The following is a 24,513-nucleotide window of genomic DNA, read 5'->3' as shown; positions in this document are numbered from 1 at the left end:
TTTATAATAATTTCTAGTTCTATAGAATTACCTGTAAGTTTCTTGATTTTATATTTCGTTACAGCTGAATTGTATACCATTGTGAATATATACTAAATTTTCATAATTCATTCATTCATTGAAGAATATTTAGCCTATTCATCTGCTCGTATTGTGAGTAAAGAAGCAATTAACATGGCTAAATGAGTATCTGGTGGTAGGGTGTTAAGTTTCTTAGCCTATGATGAGGAATAGTATACTTAGGTGTTACAGTATGTTTTTTCTTTAGTTTATTAGTCTTTAAGACAATGCAAATTTCTGATTCTTTATTCAAAACATAATTCATTTTTTTCTATTTACTTTGTTCTTTTTATGTGCTCAACTGCCTAAAGAAAGGAACTATAGCAATGCAAATGTTACATATTTATGTAAAATGTGCACAGATGCGTACAATATTTATATTTTTTTAAATAAGTTAATAAATATATAAAACAGCTGCTCTCAAAAAATGCAAATATAATGTATCTATTGCATACTATTCTTGTTATTAATTGTCTAAATTTTTATGAATTGCTTTTAAGGCAAAAGAAAGACTTCATGGTATATGAAGGCCAGCCTCTTTAAATGGTTACTTTTTCTTTGCAATAGTTGTACTAAAACTACTAACTCTACTAACAGTTTTTTAAAAAATAATTTATTTATTTTTATTTTATATACTTTGGTGTTTTGCCTGCAAGTATGTCTGTGTACAGGAATCAGATTCTCGAGATGCAGACAGCTATGAGCTGTCGTGTGAGTACTTGAAATGGAAACTGGGCCCTCTAGAAGAGCAGCCAATGCTCTTAACTGCTCTTAACTTATTTCATTGGAAATCTAGTAACTAAGACAATAAAATTAGCATAAAATGATTTTGAATTTAAACTATATAGGAAGACATTTCTCTGCAAAGTTTGAAGAACGTTATTATTTCCTTGGATAATTTTAAGGAAATCCTAGTCATTAGCTGCTTGCAAAAGGATTTTTTTAAAATTATTTTTGAACATGCTCCTAAACTTGTGTTTTACAGCTGTGCAGTGTGGCAACCCAGGAACGACAGCAAATGGGAAAGTCTTTCGAATTGATGGAACAACGTTTTCTAGTTCCGTCATCTATTCCTGCGCAGAAGGCTACATCCTTTCCGGACCCTCTGTACGACAGTGTACTGCCAACGGAACATGGTCGGGAAGTTTGCCCAACTGTACAAGTAAATCTTTTCTTAACCTTTCAAAAGTTTCATTCAAGTGAAAATGTATAAACGTGTCTTCGGGTTTCAACTAAATGTTACCTCTTTGAGATTAAAAGATTATGTATGTTTATGATTTGGTGATCTCAAAAACTGGTAGTTTCACCAAGGTACTATATTGGATGGATGAGGAAAGAGAAAAATCAGTCATATTCTATATAATTTAATAAACGTTATGAATAATTATTAAACATGAGCTTATCAGAATAAAATTGCAATATATGCAAAAAATTAAAATGGTACAGACTGAGTACATCATACCAAGGAACATAAATGTAGTTACGTATACACTTATGCATGTGAAAACACATTCATGTTAAAAGAAAACACATATGCTTGTAAAAATAGTGTATCTCAGCCGGGCGGTGGTGGCGCACGCCTTTAATCCCAGCACTTGGGAGGCAGAGGCAGGTGGATCTCTGTGAGTTCGAGACCAGCCTGGTCTACAAGAGCTAGTTCCAGGACAGGTTCCAAAACCACAGAGAAACCCTGTCTCGAAAATCCAAAAAAAAAAAAAAATAGTGTATCTCAAAGAGAACAAGGAGATGCAGGAGATTTATAAGGATAGAAAGGGAGGGGAACATAATTGAATTCTCAAAAATGAACAAAACACTTCATAAAAATCAAAAGAAAATACTTTTGTTAAATGGAAGTTATTAATGTCTCTGTACCTTCCCATGTATACCACATGTGTGTATACCCAGTTCCTGGAGCCCATAGTGCATACTGTATACTTGGGCTTTGGAAAATAGAGTTTGTGTTAGGTTTCAGGTTAAAAAAAAATAAGTAAAGCCAGGAGGTGGTGGTGCATGCCTTTGATCATTTACTGGTTTGCTTAGAAGATTTTTTTTCTTATTCTTGCTGTCTTTTTTTTTTTCTCTTTTTTGTGTACTAAGATTTATACTACCAAAATGACCAATGCCCAGTGTTTTGTATCTGGCAAGTCTTATTCAATTGAGAAAAAGATAGTACATTTAATAGATGAAGTTGAGTCATAAGAATTCTAAGGCTTTTAATTCCCAACTTTCAGCATGACAATTGGGCTCTTACTGGATTCTTGGCACCTATCCAGAATAATGAAACCTTTCAGAATTTTTTTCATCTTTTAGAAGAGAGTTCTAAACACAGGGCTGATCTCACAAGAGAGAACTAGGTGGTTAATAATAATTAAAAATGAGACTGAATGAATGGATATCAAGATACGATGTAATTCCTACAAAGGAGGAGGTGCTATTTCTGAGTGGTATTGTTCTTGACCTTAGACTGTTTCACTTTCTGGGGAGATAGTTTTGGTGGTCACACTACAAAGTGAGGCTTGCTTTGGAAGAGAGCATGTAGTTACTAGAGATAACAAGGCACAAAACTACCACCCTAGTCAGAAAGTATCTATACTAAAACATTAAGAGTGGCAATGGTTGAACAAGCCTCTGTTGCTGAGATTTCAAAAGAAAACGAGCATTCTAATTGGGAGATTATAGAAGTTTATAGCCATTATCAGACTGATGTTTTTGCTACCCTCTCCTTAATATCATTTTGTTGCTACAGTAGTGTTATTTTCCTGTATTGGCAAAGTATTTATGTATTTGATATCTCAACAGACATGCTCTTTAGTTTACTGTCTGTAATAATGAGCAAAGAATAGCTCAAAAGCTAGTTTGGTTATATAAAATAGATTGAATGTATATCTGAATAAGAGGATATAAAATATTAAAATAAACCACTAGAGCCTGTGGGTGAAACATGTATAATATTCATTATAAAATCCATTAGAATGAGTTACATTTTAACTATGGAACAAGTCTTATCTTATTTTAAAGTATATACTTATCTGTTTACAAAAGATGTTAATCTGTAAATGGATTTTTAGTGGCAAACATTGACTAAACTGCTACAATTATACCTTATTTGTGGTGAAGAGATCATGTATTTTAGATTTATTATAAATAGTACCAAATGACATTAACTACTTATAAAGGAATAAGACTAATTCCACAAGACAAATTGAAAAGTTTAAACCAATGGGACTTTGTTGGATTTCTGTTTAAACTGACAATTCAATTACTCTTTCACAAATTCATTAACATATTTATCCCAGAAGCAAATATTTAATCTCTCATGGTGATGTACATGCTCTACTAATCTCTGAGAATATAAGAACATAGAAATATCAGTCCTGTTACATGTGAATATTTAAAGATTTGGGTTGTTTTTGAAGATTTTCAAGAGAAAATCCACATTTATCATGGCCTATTGATGTCTCCAATTTTAGGGTAAAGCCATAAACTGATCTATGGTTTTGTCCACAAAGGCCAAAGCCTCCTTTGGTAGCTGCAAACAATCTGGCAGAGAATGAATTAACTTGCCAACCAGATGCTATTTACAAAGCCTGTTGCTATTGGAAACTGACTCTTCTCTTGGCCTTTGCTTCATTAGGAAGTCACCAGACAACCTCTTCTGAAGTTTCCATTGTCAGATATTCATTAATGCTGCTGCCATTGTGTGCTCAACCCCTGCTCAGTACCAGCGAAACAAACACGCTGTCTTCTTGACTGGTGGTTGCATCACACTCATGTGGCCTCATAACCCCATGACTGCTCCATCTAGCCGAAATTCTAATTCAGTCTGCAAAAGGACCTGTTCAGAAAACAAGACTTAGGAGATATTTCTTTTAATATCCTTCTCCCTAAAAATCTTGGTGAAACTATAAAATAACCTAAAGAAACACAATAAAAATTTAAAGTGTTTAGGCATTTTTATATGGTGGTAAATTTGGAAGCTTTAAAAAGCAGTATTTTGTTTGTTTGCTTTTTCCTGAATTGTGTCTTGTGTTATCTCTACTTCTCAGCTGTTCCATGTATTTCTGACAGTCTTTGGTAGCAGTTTAAATGACTTAATATTTTATATTCATTTTATATTCAGACAACTAGGCCAAGACCTCACTGCAATCAATATAAGGCCTATGTTGAATAAAGATTCTGTAGTAGAGTTCAGTCCTTGTTGATGGCCATCAGAGTTTCTGATCTGGTTATTTTTGTCTTTTGTAACTGAAGCCCATGGGTTAATTGGTATGAGCTGAGAACTATTGGCCTTCTTTGTTTGTTTTACTTTGTTTTGTTTTTTCGAGACAGGGTTTGTCTGTAGCTTTGGAACCTGTCCCAGAACTAGCTCTTGTAGACTGCCTCTGCCTCCTGAGTGCTGGGATTAAAGGTCTGTGTCACCACCTCCCAGCTGAGGGCTATTATCTTGGACCCATATCCTAGGCAGTGGTCTGGTCATTGAGATCATCACAACTTTATGTCCCTCGCTCTATCTGGGTTCCCTGTGTCCATGTCTATTGTAATGCCAGTATAAGAATTGGTTAATGAGGTCCACGTCCTCACTACAGTAGTCTCCATTTTCCTTGTGAAAGTCAGTGCAAATGAGGAAAGTCTAAATAGTATATTAATAAAGTTCATGATACAGTAAAGCAATGACTCTCTCCTAGACTTCAGCACTAGAGAGTCCCTAGGTACGTTAAGGCTGTTAGTTTGGTGTCTTTGTGGGACTCTTAACAGTGGGAACTGGCACATTTCTGATTCCTTTCCCACTCTTGGGATTCTTTTCTTCCTATTGGGTGGCCTTCTCCAGCCCAGTAGGAAGGCTTTTGTCTTTATCTTCTAGTACCTTGTGTTCTCGTGTTTGGCTGTCATCTCTTGAATGCCTGCTGTTTCTAAAGAGGAAACGGGAAGCAGTCTGTGGTAGATGAGGGTTTGGGGGAGCTAGGAGGAATGCAGCTAGGAGAATCTGTGGTCTGGATGTGTTGTATGAGAGAAAAATATAATTTCCATAAAAAATAAAATAAATCAAAAACCTTGGATATGCAAGGCCATTTTCATAATACCCCTGGCACATTTATTCTATAATAGAGACTGCAAATTCTTAAAGGTAGCCTAGGCTGATAATGAGCTGTTTGATATGAGGCCACAAAGAGGAAGACTGTTATCAGATGTTTTTAAAATCTGGTTTTATTTGAACAAATTTTAAAAAATTAAAGCAGATTTTTATGTAATGTATCCATGTATGCATACCTGGGGATGCACAAACATTCAGCACCAGGTGTGTACCTTAGGAGCAATGCGGAGGAATCAGCTCTCTTCTTCCAACCTTTGGGTGCTGTAAACAGAGTTCAGGTCATCAGGATTGATGATGAGGACTTTCACCTGCTGGGCCACCTTGCCTGTACTGCCTTCCAGTTTCTTAATGTAGTTTCTGCATGATCATACAGTGCAAGTTGGAAAGTGCTTCCTGAAGCCATTTCCTATAGCGCAATGACATCTTAACCAAGATTCTTTTTGAGGTGTAAGTGACACGTCTGGACAACGTGCCCAACATCTGTAATGATGATTCCTGATGATAATTAAGACCTGCCAATGTGTTCTTTAAATATGCTTAGGTTTTATGGCTAAAAACAAGCATGGTAGCTCTTTTCCCTGCACACACACACACACACACATATATATATATATATATATATATATATATATATATATATATATATATATATATGTTAAGCAAATCTTATGATTACCTCTTGATGTCAACTACGGGCCGTGCTAACCCTCTGCCCCCTTCTCATTTGACACTGATAGTCATCAGCTGTGGAGACCCAGGCATACCAGCCAATGGACTGAGATATGGAGATGATTTTGTGGTTGGGCAAAACGTTTCTTACATGTGCCAGCCAGGTTATACCATGGAGCTAAATGGTTCCAGCGTCAGGATGTGTACAACCAATGGCACATGGAGTGGACTTATGCCAACATGTAGAGGTATGAAAATACTTCTGTCAACATTGCAAATAATCATTACATAGTTTCCTTTTTATTAGCAAAGTTCATAAATATTGAAGTATATACTGATTCTACTCCATTTTTTTTCTGATACCAAAGTGTGGGGTATTTTATTTTAAAGTCCTAGTGTAACATTCAGATGTTTTAAAATAGTATTTTTTATTAAACTTATATTTTATTGTGAGTGGTGACAATGAGCTGTAGCTCAGCAAGAGAACAAAGCACAGGACTGGTAAATGTTCACTACTGTTGTTTATACCAGTGGATGGATATTTGTAAAAGGATGCAACTTGAACAAGTTTGTGACTTTAATCTGTGGAGAGATTTGAAACCACCTTTTCCAGATGGTAAAAAAAATGTTAATTTACTGAAGCTAATGTGAATAATGGTATTTTAATACTTACGTTAAAGAAAACTTTAATTATGTCAGATAAGGGCTAGTTTTCTGATAGCTTTATTTTTAATAATTGATGTTCCCTATTCATTCATCCCTTATGTGTAAGAGTTGATCACTTAATATATACATGACATATTTTCACAAATATAATAATTCCAATGATTTTTTTAAAATATTTTACATTTTCTGAGTAAAATTCCAGATAGTTTAATTTTATTGCCTACATATCAGATTAATCTATTTAATCTATATGCAGCTTATTATAGTGATCCATAGATGTGTTTACTTCAAAAGTTATTTTTAGTTCATTTATATGTATAATAAATGTTAAAATTTTAGAAAACCCAAAGATTTTTTTATCCCTGTTGTTAATCATCATAACAGAGCTTTCTCATTTTTGTGCTTAGAAATATGTTACCTCTTTTTTTCTCTCATGTCTGACAGTTTCCAACATGACTCTTACCCAAGGTTAACACAAGTTAAGCAAATTATAATTTGAAATTAATTATATATTTAGAAATATGATAATAGGCTTTAAAATATGAATCTGCATGTTTTCAGGATGCATACTGAATACTGTAATCAGACACACAGCTTGTTTGTATTTGAAAACAAATGCTATAAAACTGCTTCTAAATCCCCCAGTTAACACACTGAATCAAAATCTAACCTTGACACCCAGCTCATCAGCCTCTCAAAGTCCTTGAGAAATAATTTTATATAAGACACAAGATTGCCATCAGTTGCAGTATACCAGATAGGTCACCCTCTCTAGCTCCCCCTTCATTTTTAGGAAGCTTGCTATTTTGTAAAAAGAACTGGGAGCCTTTAGGCTGCCAGAAGCAAGCATCCTCCTCCACGGTTTCATTTTCGAGATCTTTCAGGAAGACTAATAGGAGGATAAAACATGCCACCCCGTATTGTCCTCCAAAAGGTTAAATAGCACATATGCAGCTCTTAATGATATTTATTTATTTATTTCACACTGAGGGTATTTCAACAGCTGTGTCTAATTACTTTTAATGTAATTGCAGCTGTTACCTGCTCAGCGCCTCCCCAGATCTCTAATGGAAGGCTGGAAGGAACAAATTTCGACTGGGGCTTCAGTATTAGCTACATCTGTTCTGCAGGCTATGAGCTGTCCTTCCCTGCAGTTCTGACCTGCGTAGGCAATGGTACCTGGAGTGGTGAGGTTCCACAATGCTTACGTAAGTAGTAAAATTTTTATAACGATCATGTTTTAAAGTCACATTTGCTGCTTAAAACCTTTCAAATTTACTAGACTGTTCCCAAAGAGGTTAAGCCCCATACAAATACATAATCAATATTTAAATTTAAGAAGTCAGTTTTCATTAATGTAGCTACTTTTCCTTTATTCTAGTCATTATATTCTTTACAGTTCAGCTAAAAATATTTCAGTGAATGAGCTTTATTTCAATAATTTCTTTTCCTAAATTATTCTTGTTTTTTTTTTAAAAAATTCCTTTAAGGTAGTAATATTTCAAGAAATATTACTAACCAGATTAAGATTCTAATTCTATTTATTGTTGTGTTCTGTTAGACATGGACTTGTACAGCATTGAAAAGAGACCCATCTAGGGAATATTATTTCTAGATTTCTGCAGTGTTGATAAAAGATGCTTTAGTCCCTGGAACTCATTTTACAATGAGGCTAATATTGGGAAACACCAATGTTTTAACATAGCTTAAAGATACTCCTAAACAGAATCAAAGAGTCTTACAAAGATGAGTTTATCTGTTTTTTTGTGAATGAAAATTTTCTGTGGGAGAGTTTACTAGCCTGGGAAGGTGCCACTTGGTCCTTGAGCACCAACCCACAAGCATGAATGAGTCTCTAGAATTGATCCCCAGGATGAAATAGAAAAACAGAGAGAAAGGAGAGGAGAGGGAAAGGAAAGGAGAGGCAAGGGGGGAGGAGAGACTTTGATTTAGTGATTTTTTTTATCAAAACAAAAAGGAGGAGGAGAAAGAAGAGGAAGAAAGAGAAGGAAAAAATGCTTATAAACTCACATTTAATAACTATACAAATCTTACAAGGCTAATTTTGTCCCAATTATTTTCCATGTGTCCTTTCAACTTCCTGTTACACAGCACTTCAGTGAGTGTATGCAGCCTAAATATTTTCACTGATGATACCCAAGCTCATAGAGGGAAACAAGCTTGTTAGAACAGTGGGTGATTCTGCCATTGTTGAAGGACCCAGCTAGTTTTTAAGTAGCTTGAGATCACACAGCTAGCAAACAATACAGTGTGAACTAAAGTTCAGGTAATGTCATGTTATTTGAAATGCATATTCATTTAAAACCACACACAAAGAGTTAAATATCCTTCCTTTGAGCTATTTTTCTCATAGTCCTGATTGCCTTTCTACCTGTAACCTTCGCATCTTTACTGATTATTTTTGACAGTTGTTCATTTGCTTCCTTCCAATATGGATTGCAAGCATCTGGAGATGAGTGTTCTTCAGTGTGTCTACAGATACATCTAGATGCTTAAAAATATAGAATAACATTTGTCTTAGTAAATAAAAAACATTCTGAGTGGATTTATCTAATTAATTTTGGTTATCCTATATTACTGTAAAGTTGGTCTCTTTACTGGTTATTGTAGAAAATTAAAATTCATCAGTGTTACTAAATTTGAATTTCTTACGAAGGAGTGGCTATCAACTCATCTATATTATTATCTAAAATCCAAGCAGCTCAGTACACTAGGGTTTTTTTTTTCCTTTGAATAAATTATTTGAGGTGGGGAAATCTATTTTAACTTGGATCTATAGTGATAGGAAGATCAACCTCTAATCCGGGCCACACTTTCTGCTGGCAACCTCTTTCAAAGATTGAATAAGGAAACTTGCCTTCTCTTGACTGTTTACTCTCACTGCTAGCAACTCTTTCTAACTTCTTTGGGATTCTGATGCATGCTGAAGACCAGGTTAGACATCCAGCCTTGAACATAACAAGCTACTGGATTATAGCATCTTCTGCTGATAAATAACTATGGCATTCCTAGCTTGATCACAGTTTGTAAGAAATTCTAGTAAATATTCCCTAAATGGTTGTCCTATACAAAGTGGTCGGATCTAAAAATGTATGCGTAAAATAACACTAATGAAACTTAGAATATTATACACACATACATATGCATTTTGTGATAGCTATCTTTGGTTGTCAACTTGACTACATCTGTAATAAATGAAAACCAAAGTGATTGGGTACATCTCTGTGGGACCTTTTCTTAAATCACCTGATGTGGTAGCACCCAATTTTAATCAAAATCTTTTAAGATGTAATGATACATGTTTATTGTGGACCCCACCTTCTGATGGCAGTTTATATATACAAGGGCCTGGATGAAGAATCTTTCTCTTTTTGTTTGCTTGCTTTCACTCTTGTGGCAAGTCTTCTTCTATATTGGCATTAGAGCCTACTTCTTCATGATTCTAATGTATATTGAAGAACAACTGAGACATCCAGCTTTGTGAACTGAACAACTATTGTATATTTGTACCTTCCATTAGTATACAGCCATTGTTTTATTATCTGGACCACAGCTTGTAAGCTATTACAATAAATAACTCATATATATTATTTAAATTAATTAGTATATATATATAATTAATACTTAAAGTCTGTTCTTCTAGAGAACTCCGACTAATACCTAAAGCTAGCCTCTTTTCTCTTACTTATTTTACCAGTGCTTTGAAGATTGGTAATGCAATGATTAAAATATTTGTGTATATAGGCGTACATGAGTGTGGACCTATCAATTGTTAACTTTGAGTCAGTAAGACATGCTATACTGCACCTTTGAAATATTTCCTGTTGACCATTCTGGGGCCTCTGCAGTCATATCATCAGTACTGTACCTTCCCAGAAAAGTATTAATGTTTGAATGAGAGTTCCAGACCTATCGTTACACAGAAGCTTCTGGTTATAATTCTGTGGGTCTCTAAACCAATCAACCAACAAATCAACAAACAGGAACATGAAAGTAGGAAAGATCTGAGACTGTAGTTAATTGGTGTAGGAGGGAGATTAGAGAGGATGGAGGTCACAGTACTAAGGAAATACTTAATGCATATTTTAAAATTTCAAAGAATAAATTGAATAAATGGAATTAAAATAAATAGACAATAAAACAAAACAATAAAATTACTTACCCACAAGTAAAAAAAATGAAGATACAAAATTCGATGAATAAATGAAGTCAAATAACAAATAAAAATATTTAACCATCACAGATACAGTATATTAAAAATTCTATTGAATATGTCTGTAACATAAAAGAGTCAGAAGGCAAAGACAATTTTTATTAAATCTATCTATCTATCTATCTATCTATCTATCTATCTATCTATCTATCTATCTATCTACTATTTATCTATCCTGATCTCTTATATTACATCACAACTGCAGCTTCCCCAAGCTCTTCTCCTCCCAGTCTCTCCCATCCACTTCCCTTCTCCCTCAGATCCATTCTTCCTTCATTGTTTCCCTTCAGAAACAAACAGTCTTTCTAGGAATATCAACCAAACATGAAATGATAAGTTACATTAAGATTAAGCACACACCGAGTATTTACCATTAGGCACATACCACATATAGAGATTAAATGAGACAAGTAGGAGGAAAAGGGTCCCTAAAACAGACAAAATATTCAGAGACAGTCCCTGCTCACACTATTGGGAGTCCCTCAAGAACAACAATCTACACAACCATAACTTATATTTGAAGGACCTCGGTCAGACCCATACCAACTCCCTGCTTGTAGCTCTAGTCTGTGAATCCCTGTGAGTGCAGCTTAGTTGATTCTGTGAGCCTTGTTCTTGTGGTGTCCATGACTCTTTGGGATCCTACACACCTTTCTTTACCTTTTCCACGGGATTTCCTCTCAATACAAAATGTTAGGTAGTGGGTCTCTGCTTTTGCTTCCCTCAGTTGCTGGAAGAAGCCACTCTGGTGGCAAGTATGCTAGGTCCCTGGCCAACAAATACAACAGAATATTGTTAGGAATTATTTCATTGCCTTTTTTTTCTTTTCTAGTTGTGTTTGATTTTATCCTAGTCTGGTTCCTCACCCTTGAAAAGTATATTGGGGCACAGACTTCAGTGCTAAGACTACAATAACAGCACATGCATGTGTTTATGTTACTTTTTGTGTAAATGTGTTTGTGTATGTGTGTGTATGTGTAAGCAGGCATATGTGAAAATCAGTGTGGCTTTAAATTGTCTTAGTTTTTACAGCTAATGAAGCTACCTGTGAACCACGTGTAGCGTAGATTATAGCTTTACGATGTACAGCTGGAGATTTATTGTTTGATTCTGATCAATTTAATTCAATAAAAATTCAAAGCATCTGGCATTTATTGAGTAACATGCTAGATGGAGTACATCAGACTCATTATCTAAATATTATGTGTTAAGCATTATAATTTATATATAAGTCAGAAACAAATTGAACATTTTCACTGGGATAGGTTATCATAGATACCTGGTTAGTATAATATTTCCTGGCTGTTATTAATTATTTACTCTACTGCATCTGTTATTTTTATGATAAGTGTCTCCATTTTAACTTCTAGCAAAGTTTTGTGGTGATCCTGGCATACCTTCCCAAGGAAAACGAGAAGGCAAAAGCTTTATATATCAGTCTGAGGTTTCATTCAGCTGCAATTCTCCTTTCATACTAGTGGGATCAAGCACGAGGTTATGTCAAAATGATGGTACTTGGAGTGGCTCATCACCTCATTGCATAGGTAATACTGATAATTAAGCAATTAAGCTCTGTTATTATATAGTTATTATTATTATTATTATAGGTGGGAGGTACATATACTGGTTTCTCTTACTGTGTGAAAATATAAGAGGTTAAATATTGCAAGAAAGTATGGAATCCTTTAGAAACTACTGAAAGTAAGTTTAAGTGGAATATGTCATTATCTTTATGATTTTAATGTTTTAAACAAATAAATCACATTTATATAAAATGAAACTTTATCCCAAACATAGATTGTTGAATGACTGTACAGATATATCTGAGATCCTAACACATTATGCCACACTTAAGAAATTCACCAAGTATTGTCTGTGGAAACAATCAACTACCAATCTCAATATGAGTGACCTACAAGTATCAGTACAGCCCAAGTTATCAATCCTGTTTCCATGAATAGCTTTTGCTTCTTCAGGAGATGATTACCCTACCTTATGTCTCAAGCAAATTATTCATAAATATGGATTTCTTGAATAGCCAGTAACTCTTTTTTTAAAAAAACTTTTCATTTACAGATTTTCTATGGTTTCAGTACTTTTTTTCTGATAAAAAGTTTCAAAGTTCAAGAACCCCATGATGCATATAAATGAAGTTAACTTGAATCTCTTCTTTTAAAGATTTATTTTTAATTATGTGTATGTGTGGGTGTCTCTGTGTGGGTATGTGAGGGTGAGCGCAGAGCTATCAGAGGTCACGGTTGTCAGATATTCCAGGAGCAAGAGTTCCAGGCTGTTGGGAGAGGCTGCATTTATTCATGGTAAGAACTGAATCGGGTTCTTTGTAAGCCAATATGTGCTCTTAGCCACTGAGCTGTCTCTCCGGCCTCATCCTGAATTTTTTTTTTTTTAATCTCAAGATTAGCAAGCTTCTGCTCATTTGGGAGGTGCTATTGGTATTCCATTTATTATTTTTACCAAGGGCACATTCGCTAAATCCATGATTATTTAAAATTGATTTGCATTGGAGAAACATACTTGTTACTTTTTTTATGTATTTTTTTATTAGTTGCTTGTACTTGTATATTAATTACTATATTGGCATAATCAAATATAATGGCCAAGGCAACTTTTAAAAGAAGAAGCTTATTTGAACTTTCAATTGGAGAAGGATATGGGTACTTGTGGGCTAGAGAATGCAGGGCAACAAACAGAAGGCATGGTTGAAAAGGGAATGTTTGAGGGGTTACCAACTCACAAATATATGACCTAGAGACTTATTATTAATTATGAAAGCTTGGCTTTAGCTTAGACTTGTTCTTAACCAGTTCTTATAACTGAAATTAACCCATACTTTTGAATCTATATTCCTTTTACGTGACTTGGTTTCCTTTTCTCTGTACTGCCCATCTTGCTTCTACCATATCTGGCTGGCAACTCCAATTTCTTCATCTCTGAGCATCTCTGCCCCTAGAAGTCCCATCTAATCTCTTTCTGCTTAGCTAATGGCTATTCAGCTCTTTATTAATCCAATCACAGTGGCAATCTTCCCACAGTGTAAAGGACTATTTTTCAACACATTGTATCTAGAGCAGAAGTTCAGATCTTAAATTGCAAGTATGAACCAAAGAGAGTGAACAAGAAGTGAGATGAATACTTAAATTCCCAAAGTAAACCCCAGTGGCATACTTCCACAAGGTATGTCAAGATATCAAGGCTACGCCTCCTAAATCTCCCCAACTGGGGACCAAGCATTCAAATGTTTGAGATTATGGAAGTTGTTGCCATTCAAAGTACAGCAGTATATTTTGATCATACTCAACTTCTCAACTGTTTCTAGAGACACCACTTCTCCACAGTCACACAACTTTGTGTCTTCTTGTATGATCCTTTGTGACTAATTTGTACTGCCCACATTTTCTTGCAAATATGACTTCAGTAGAATGTGGCTGATGTTCAATGGGCCACATTCCTAGAAAAAATTATTTCTCCCTCTTTAAGCAGCTAACAATGGCTAATAGTTATATTACTAAGGTTAAGATTGTGTCCTCAACTTTCACCTCCACTGTAGGATTTTGTTAGATTGGAACCTGTACAAGTTTCATACATTGGGTTTGAACAGTTTTTACTTCATAAAGAAGTGTTATCTTTTTAATTTTTTACTTTAGAGCCCACTAGGACTTCCTGTGACAACCCTGGCGTACCGAGGCATGGATCTCAAAACAATACATTTGGATTTCAAGTAGGTTCTATTTTATTGTTAGTTTTCTGTATAGTATAGCATGAAATATATTTCATTTGACATTTTCATGTATGTTATTGTAATTTATTCTTATTCAAAGCCATACTATGCTCCCTTATCCCTAATCTTTCCCTCTTGCTGCTTCCTCCTTCCTTCCTTCAAATAGATTCTGCCTTATGATTTTATAGCATGTATAGTTTAACTGTTTTGTTACATTTGAACAACATTTAATTCTATATTCCACATATGAAAGAGGACATGCATTATTTGTCAGAGTTGGGTTTTGCATAGTACAATGTTCTGATTTTATCTGCTTTCCTTCAAATATCATAATTTCCTTCTTCTTTGCAACTGAAAGAGCTAATGAATAGCGGATTCCCAATGCGAAAAATACAAATGGCTAATCAATATGTGAAAAAGTCTTCACATTCTCATCCAGCAGGGAAATTTAAATTGCAACTGCTTTAAGGTTTTTTACCCTATTCAGATTGGTTATCATCAAAGAAAAAACTTCTGTGGAGAATTCTTAAGTGCCCCCGCTTTTCTTCATTCTTTTTATTGATGTTTTTTTCTTTTTGTTTCTTTGAGATTTGATTTTAGTATTTTAGATTAGCCTCAGATTTATGTTTCTCTTGTCTCAGCCTTCCATGTTTAAGGCTGTATTCATTATTACCATGCTGGATTCCACTGAGAACTTTCAGTATATATACAGTATATATATATATATATATATATATATATATATATATATATATATATATATATATATATATATATATATATCTGTTCTGTCTATTGTCCAAAAGTAGGTTACATTTGGTTCATGAGCGTATATTTTTTATTTATATAAATAGAAAATAATGTCAAGCTCATATCTATGCTCACATATACATGAGTAAAGATATTCTTAAGGAAGGAGCTTAAGGAAAATAAAAATATACTTTCAGAAAACAGGCCCTCTGAACTCGAGGATAAGACAAATGGGAAATTGATGGCAAGGGTCATCAGAAAATCCTTAGGCAGCAAGAATGAAGTGAGTAGTTACAGCAAATGACAAGGAGATTCTACAGGAAGATGGAAGAGCTGTGAGGAAAAGTGAAACAAGAGGCTAAAGAAAAGACATCAAAGCCTGGCTCAATTGTGTAAACATATGCATGTTTTAAAATATCAATTGTTGACATGATAAATTTAAGAACAACAATCTGTCCCCAACCCATGATTTTAAAATACATAGTTGGGTGGTCCTATGTCGTATGTCTTCATCATGCCCACTCATGAGTGCTTTACTTCTTTCTCCCTTTCTCAAATTTAGATTTTATGCAGAGATTCAGAAAGTTTTACGAGGGTCAATGGGAAACCAAAACACATGCTGATTCCAAAAGGAAATAGACAATTTACACATTACTCAATTGCTTTCTGTTGCAGGGCTTTTTAAATTGTCCTATTCTGAGGAAAATTCGGTGTGAACCTGAAAAATGTCCATTTCTAAAGGAAGAGCTTATCTAAAGTGCCATATTTCGTTGCTAAAAATAGTTTCCACTTATCTACTTTTCAGGCACAGTACGCACATTGATTTCAGAGTGTTTGCAGTTCTTCTGCTTTGCTTCAGTATGTTCCAGATAATACCAAACCGAAAAAGCATATTTCTACCTTTGTTACATAGGTACTTTAGAGAACTTTAGCCCCATACAACTCTAAAGGGCTGTTTGTTATAAATTGATCTAATTGTAAATAAATGGGGAACTAGTTACATAGTGTTCGTTCTCAGCACCAAGATAAAGAAACTGCAGCAATATTTAACTTGTTTTAAGAACATCAGGAATTGATGGCAATTTTCTAGCTGAGCATATATATATATATATATATATATATATATATTATTTTGTCTTGGTTTTATTTTGCAGTCTTGGCAGCCTCTGCCTTCTAAGTGGTAGGATTAAAATATGCATCACATGATCAGACATGAAATTTGTCTGGTGTGGATTAATAGGGCACAACTGTTCAAAACCAAGGACATTTGAAAGTGCTGCTCCTTGGCTTCTACCATCTGGGTTCTGGGGACTGAACTTGAGGAAGCAGGCTTGGCAACAATACCATGACTTACTGAATCATTTTGCCAGACTTATGTAACATTGCTATTAATAACTGCTCATAAAATCCACATGATTTCCATGAGTCTTTTTTTCAAATATTAATTTAGATAATGGAAAGAGAATATAAATTGAATTCAAAATAACAATCTAATAAAAGGAACAGGATCATTAACTGTGAAGTTTTGATGTTTGTTTTCATAATCATTGAAAAGTATTATCACAAATTTAGCATAGCCTTGAAAATATATTATTTGGGGTAGGAAATATATTCTATTTTACCTAAATAAAGGTGAGTCTCAAATTATATTATTTTTGTACCCTTTTTGTCATAATTAAAATATATTGGAATGTTAAAGGCATGAATTTCTTACTAGCAAAAGGTCAACATGCATGGATATAAGCATATGCTAACTAATTTTGTTAACAGTCTATAGAACCTCCACTATACAAAGTTATCTGTGTTTAATTACAAGGCCGATGGAAGGCATGAAATGAATCTTGTTTCTTATTTAAGGCTTATGTTTTTTAGTTGAGAAAAAAAAACCCTTGCTGGCAAATAAAAAAAAAATTCATTCAACACCAAGGTGCTATACATCACGTAGCAGAATATGCAAGTTCCTGAGGGAAAATGAGCTATGCTATGTCTAGAATCTAGGCACTGAACAACAGTATACAGTTTTTTTCCCCTCTACTCTCTGTCTTTGTCTTAATTTCCATATTTCTAGATTGGGCATATTTCCAAGAGTGAATCAGCTCTGTTTATGTGACAACCTCACACATAAAATGTCTATCTTAGTAAAAGCAGTCTGAAATACTGTTCAGTGGTAGAACATTTGTCTGACATGTATGAGGCCCTGGGTTCATTTCCAAGCACAGGAAGAAAGCAGAAAAAACAAGAACAAATAACAACAAAACCAAACCAAAATAACAAAAGTAGAACAAAACTTTTTGATTCCCAGAGTTAAATATTATCTTTCAAATTTGACATCTTGGTTTGACAGGTATCTCATTGTGAGGGTGTAAAATTATCACTATAAGAAGCTAACTATAGAATAAATAATAAACAAAGTGATTCAAGCCATTTTTGAAAAAATTATCATATTCTTGACTACACTATTTTGTATATGTAGGATTATGAAGTCGATTTGGAAATAATAGATGTTATTACTAACATATAGAGGATAACATCTGTTTATATAGATGCTGAAACAATCTTCTGGAAATGATAGTGTCCAACATAATGTTTTCCTGCTCAGAATATTAGTCTACTGAAAATAGACTAAAGGTGAATAATGGCCATGAGGCTGGGAAAGAAGAGCTGTCAAAATGATTGATAAAACATCTAGATCAATTATGGATTATGAGCCAAGGACACATTATTCATTAACTTCTATATAAATCTTTAGGAAGATTCTGGGCCAAGAAAATACATTATTTGGATTCAATATTTGTTTCATAAAGTAATTACAGCTTTAGAATGTTTTCAATTTGACTCTTTAGCTATTTAGTCTCAAGATACTCTATCAGATCATGATGGTGACATTCTCTTGGTAATTGAAATTAATGTATTGGGACATAAATTTGGGTATACATATAAAATAATATTTTAGTACCTGAAATAATAAAATGATAACATAAATTATAAAGTGCAGATGTACATATATTTCAATTAAAATGTTTTTATTATTTTTATTGTTATGCATTCCTGAAACCAAGAATTTCAGAACTAATGTTGATGGCTAAAGCAGATAGAAGAAAGTAGTGATAATTTCTAAACCATGAGTAAAAGGAAAAAAAATGTTTTCCATAACTCTTACATGATTAAGCATCTTATGTATTACAAGAGAAAAACAAATTATCCCCTAAACCCATATAATCTCATGTCCAACCAACTTGTAATAGAATAATAGTGTAAGCAAGCGAGGTATTTTTCTTAGCCAGTTCTTTTACTGGCAGTCTGCATTTTCGCCTACAAATAAAGGATCATCACTTTACTGTTTATCTCAAAAGTAATCTTATTTTTAAAAATTTTGAAAGAATCACAAATCTAAACTTTTATATATAAAAACAATTGGTCAGGTCTACTTTCACTCCTCAGGGTGCATACCCATTCATCAAAAGTTTTTTGAATCAGGAAGAGGGCAGAAATGGGTACACGGAATGAATCATCACCTTTGATCACCAACCCACTATAGCAAAAAAGGTGCATCAGCCAGCAGCAGCGAGACTGCCATGGTTTTGTTCCCTGACTCCAATGAGTCCCTCACTCAACTACTAGAGGTGTGTCTTCCTAAACTTTACATTGTTCCTCGAGATTTTCTACCTCAGAGTCACTGATAAAAACATCTTAACCTAACCATAAGTTATTATTTAAAGATTTGTTTTAGTTATGATAAACAACAAAACCCATGAACACATTTCCCAACATTAAGGTTAGAAGAACTTGAGCCAGCTCAGTTTCCGGGACTCAACTGTTTTTATTAATCATTCACCTAAGCCACAGTCTACGTGGCTCCTTAAGAGTCTTAGTTATGGCCAGGCGGTAGTGGTGCACATCTTTAATCCCAGCACTGGGGAGGGAGAGGCCTTGGATCTCTGTGAGTACGAGGCCAGCCTGGTCTACAAGAGCTAGTTCCAAGACAGCCTGGACTGTTACACAGAGAAACCCTTGCTCAAAAAAAAAAAACAATTTTTTTTAAATAAAGAGTCCTAGCTACATAACACTTCCTTGATCTTACTTTCTATGCTCTGCAGTCCCTGCTTTATAAAATATGTGGCAACACTATATCCTACTTTTAGTCATGTTAATTTTCCCATTAAACTAGCCTCTACCATAATCTCTTATTACATTTCTTTAAAAACCTTATTTATCAAAGTTCTACTTAAACAAGCACTCTTGTGTGAAACAATTGCTTCAGTTAAACAGTACAATTTAAGAGGAAATGATCTTTATAATAATTCATAGAAAAACACCTGGTAGAAAAGGATATTTGCATGACATAATCACACTGTATAAAGAAGTGGGGATTCTCCCCAACACTCATTGACACCATGCCAGATAAGAGAAAGGAAAGGCAACGACAACACTTGAAGGCTCAGCAGTAACAAGAGCCATTTGGGAGTCAAAGCCCTCAGGCCTTGCAATCAGAGATTCACCCATCAGTGCCTTGAATTCTGGTCAACCGGCCTCCTGAAGTCAATTGCTACCCACTGCTCTCCTGACAGGGTCATCAGCATCTGACTGAGTTTTTTCAGGTTATTTTCCAGGGAATTTGAAGAGGCCAATCCTACATATAACTGGCTTGGTCATCCACTCCTAGTTATTTGATGAATCTTATTACCTTTTCCCTGCAGTCCATTATGAGTTAATGCCTTATTTTCTAGTTTCGCTGCCACAAACCAATCTAGCATTCACTCCATTGACATCTAAAATGACAGCGCAGCTTTGTACCTAGAATTAAGACCTTTTTATTACTCATCCCTCTGTCTTTTTGAGACTCTGGAACTAATTTTCCAATCTGTTCTACTGCTTACAGTTGTATGTGCTTCCCCTGACATTGCTTCTTACTTTCTGAACCATCCAAAGCAATCAATAAAATGGATTCTCCACCGCTTGAAACAAATGATATGCTAACTTCTACAAGTTCTTCATCATTTTTGTTTGTTTTTAAGAAATGTTCTATGTAGTCTAGATTGGCCTCTAACTCCTAATGTGGTTCAACTCTCACATCCTTCATAGTTCTAAAGTTATAAGCAGTCCTTTCTTCTGTGGAGCTCGAGATTATGCTGAGGACCACCTGTTTCACACTTGCTCAACAAGCACTCCATAGGCTGATCCACACCCTCAGCTGTTCCCTTCTTTTCTACTTTTATGATTGTTCTCAATCGTTAGTGCTTATAAAGTCACACGAAGGGTTTGTTACAGAAGTTACCATGAGATATTCTGATTAGGCAAGACTGAAGTGCATCTCAGAAGCTGGTCTATTAAGTGCTTAGCTGTTGCTGATGTTCATGGCCCATAAAGAGTCTGTTACAAATTTAATTATCCAAATTTTCCCTCCTTAAACATTCTACAAATTCCTGTGCTTCCAATCTATTGTTTTTTCATAATTACAGACTGCAGCATCTGCATATACTCTGACCTCACCTTGCATTTCGGTACATTTAGGCTGCATTTGATTAGTATTTTGTCTTTACTTGTGTGATATTTGTATCATTGCTATTTTTCACATCATCTCATGATCTTAAGTTTCTATGATTGCTTTTTGTATGAACTGAAAATATCTCATGAGAAAAATTCACAGTATTTATGCATACTTTGGGTACTCTAGTATTTTGTGGTGCTATAGACAAAACATCTAATTATTATTAATCTTGATTTCTTCCAATTTTCTTTTAAATCTAATTTTATTGTATCTTTTAATTTAGTAATACAGATTTCTTCTGAAAGTATTTTTCTTATTCACAGATTTTTCTAGTTAATGCTAGTTTTGAAATCTCATTGTGACTTTTATTTCATTTACTGTAGGTAGGAAGTGTTGTACAGTTCCATTGCAAAAAGGGACACTTGCTTCAAGGATCTACAACACGTACCTGCCTTTCTGACCTCACATGGAGTGGAATTCAACCTGAGTGCATACGTAAGGACTGTGCACTTACATGACATAGATCATGGACCAGAGTTCATATGTATTTTTTCTTTCTATATTAGAAACAGATTTGTGTCCATATAAGAGATGTATAAAATTAATTTAGACTTGTGTAAAATATATTGCATTTAAATAATTTCATGATTGTATCAAAACCCCATGATCATTAGAAGGCAGTGTTTCCATAGAAGCCAGAAAACAGGAGGTACAGTTTTGTTCCTTTGGCAAAACTCATATAGTGGTGTGAGCTCGGCCATCTGGTGTTTTAAATGATGGTTATTTTCTCAGTTCAGGGGTCTGCAGTATAAATGGAGTACTCTAAAATACAAGATGTTAAACACTAGTTAATCATAATGATTTTTAAGCATGGGTGAAGAGGTCTTCTGAGAATATAAAGTTAAAAAACAAAAAATAACTATTTAAAAGAAAAAAAAACAATAGACTGTCCTAAAGAATTTTAAAATCAGTACATGATCTTTTGGATTTCAGAATTGGAAATAAATATAAGCTAGTCAGATACCTGTCCTTCATTTCCTTCAGTAGCCTTTTTTTCTCCCACCACATTTTAATTCTAAATTTCCTGCAAAGAATAAAAACAACAACAACAAAACACATGAAAATATCATCACTCATCAGATATGGGCTTCAGTTATGAAATTTTCCTAAAGCAGATATGCTCTGAAGGTTTTCTTGATCCCTGTCTGGACCATACAATAAACAAGAGAATGCCCTTGAATGAATTGTTTATGCAGAACAGGCTTCATGTCTTCATGGATTGGTTCATATCTAATTATGGCAAAAGTTCTTATAAGAGAATTCCTTAAAATATATATTTAAGGACAGTTTGGACTATAACTGGGTATTTCATAATAAGCTGAAGTTCTCTGGTGAGCTACATTATTATTTGATCACTCAAGTACAGTTTACTGACGTTGGTTACTGCTTTCAATTGACAAAAGTGTGAGTATGTTATGTGAAGTTTAAGAATGTACAGAGCTTGACAATGTACAGAAGCCTGTAATACCAGCCATTCAGAAGCTTTGAGGTGAGGATCACACATCAATGCCCAGCCTCCGTAGTTTAGTGAAACCTTGTATCAAAACAACAAATAGAAAAGAAGTGCTTGCAACAGGGCATCTAGCATCCATGAGGCTCTAGGTTCCATATATATCACTGAAAGCAGCGTCCACTTATCACCATATTTAGCTTGTAACATAAAATGTTAACTGCTATTCATATCTTTCTGAATATTTATGAGGAAGCAAACGAAAGTGTGCTGTTTTTTTAAATGAATTGCTTCACAGAGAACATATTTAGATTGATTTTTCATGAAATATGTTGTAGATAAGTTTAGTATATATCTATACATATCTATATCTATATATGTATATGAAATTCTTTGTAACATTTTTGATTGAAAAGGAAATTATCTTATCAGACACCAAACAGAATGAATGATTAAGTTAATGTGGGATGAAAATACAGAAATAAAAACAAAACTTAGATGAATGAAACATTTCTAGCATATGTACCAAAATACGGTCAGAGAATTCCATGTTCTAAAAATATTGAAATATATTTGAACATAGTATAGCATTAGTATATGAACTGTGTAATGAACTATTTTTTTCTTTTTTTTTTTTTCTTTTTTTTTGGTTTTTCGAGACAGGGTTTCTCTGTGGTTTTGGAGCCTGTCCTGGAACTAGCTCTGTAGACCAGGCTGGTCTCGAACTCACAGAGATCCGCCTGCCTCTGCCTCCCGAGTGCTGGGATGAAAGGCGTGCGCCACCATCGCCCGGCCTGTGTAATGAATTTATGGTTGCCGCGCACCGGGCCCCCGTGTCTGCGCTCAGTTCGCGAGCCTCAGTCAAGGGGGCTGGAGGGTAAAATACACAGACACAAACAGACAGAGAGACAGCGACACGGGTCATCCTTGAATTCCCCAAGAACGCCCCCTTTATTGTGTTCAGGGGCAGATTATATAGAGATAGCCACGCCCCAGCCAAACCCACCAGAAACCACTCTCCTGCCATCAGGAACTCCTGAAGGTCTCGTGCTCAGAGCAGCTGTAGGCACTCAGATCAGGGGATTACAAGAAATTCAGGATCTGGGGTCTCACTGCTCCCAACATAATGGTTACATTTAGATTCAAGCAATGAATTTTTATTTAAAATAAATATAGTAAACTCATAAATGAATATTTCAAGAAATTATTCATAAAATATAAGCTTGTAAACATTTTTTAAAATTTTTACTTCAAGGTCTTATAGATTTTTAGGAATATTACTGTTCACTGAGACTCTCCAGTATTGTGCTTCAATATTCATTTGTAAGCATAAGTAGCCCAGAGTCAGTTTGCACTATTTTGACCTTTGCCTCAAAATTTTAGTAATGAATCTCAAAACATTCACATTATTCTCTGTTCCACTCTTGCTATAGCTCACAACTGTAAGCAGCCGGAAAGTCCTGCTCACGCAAATGTAGTAGGAATGGATCTTCCCTCCCACGGCTACACGCTCATCTACACCTGCCAACCTGGCTTCTTCTTAGCAGGGGGAACGGAACATAGAGTGTGCAGATCAGATAACACCTGGACTGGAAAAGTTCCTGTCTGTGAAGGTAACTTTTATTTACAGATGTTTTAGCATACTAGGATGTGCTATTTAGTTCTTTTTAGAAGAATTATTCGCTAGACCAAGTCCGACACTGGAAGTTGTGTGAGCTTTTTTTTATTCCAGAAAAATGGACACACATAAACCTTTCTATGATGATATTTCAATGATAACTTGATTCGTTTTGTCTTTATTCCATCTTCACATTCTCCCTTTTTTATTGGTGTATTTATTTTCTAGGTTTGTTATAAAATGTCACCTAAATATGGGTGACTTCACATGACAGAAATTTATCATTTTATAGGTATTAAGTACAAAAGTCAAAAGTCAAAGAGTCAACAGGGCTTTGTATACTTGATCATCTCCAATGACATAGCCACTCCCTACCCTTTGCCCTCTCCTAGAAATCACTGGCATTCTTTGGCTCCTAATCTCCCAGTGATACCTGCCTTCATCTTTACATATAGTAAATGATAATTCTAGCATATGTACCAAAATATGGCCAGAGAATTCCACATTCTAAAAATATTGAAATATATTTGAATATTTCTTTGCATGTTCATCCAATTTTCTTATGAAGAAACTTACTATGTATATGACTTAGTCTAAATTCAGTATCATTTTATATTGAGAGCAGCAGTTAATTATAGCTACAATCAATTCCCTTCCAAATAAAGTCTCATTCTAATGTAGCATGGG

The 24,513-nt window shown here is 34.6% G+C and overlaps 1 protein-coding gene across 1 annotated transcript in view; it reads left to right on the top strand.

Moving 5' to 3' along the window:
* Csmd3 (CUB and Sushi multiple domains 3) overlaps positions 1 to 24,513 on the top strand; it is a 916,841-nt gene that overhangs the window by 876,744 nt on the left and 15,584 nt on the right. Inside the window, exons 59-65 of the mRNA XM_057791849.1 lie at positions 1,046 to 1,222; positions 5,890 to 6,069; positions 7,522 to 7,695; positions 12,092 to 12,265; positions 14,387 to 14,464; positions 21,086 to 21,193; positions 23,642 to 23,821. Of these exons, the coding sequence (XP_057647832.1) occupies positions 1,046 to 1,222; positions 5,890 to 6,069; positions 7,522 to 7,695; positions 12,092 to 12,265; positions 14,387 to 14,464; positions 21,086 to 21,193; positions 23,642 to 23,821 (1,071 nt within the window). The remainder of the gene's footprint in view (positions 1 to 1,045; positions 1,223 to 5,889; positions 6,070 to 7,521; positions 7,696 to 12,091; positions 12,266 to 14,386; positions 14,465 to 21,085; positions 21,194 to 23,641; positions 23,822 to 24,513) is intronic.

This window comes from Chionomys nivalis, chromosome 17, assembly GCF_950005125.1.
Source record: "Chionomys nivalis chromosome 17, mChiNiv1.1, whole genome shotgun sequence".
Classification (NCBI taxonomy): Eukaryota; Metazoa; Chordata; class Mammalia; order Rodentia; family Cricetidae; genus Chionomys; species Chionomys nivalis.
This window is presented reverse-complemented; position numbering and strand designations above follow the sequence as displayed.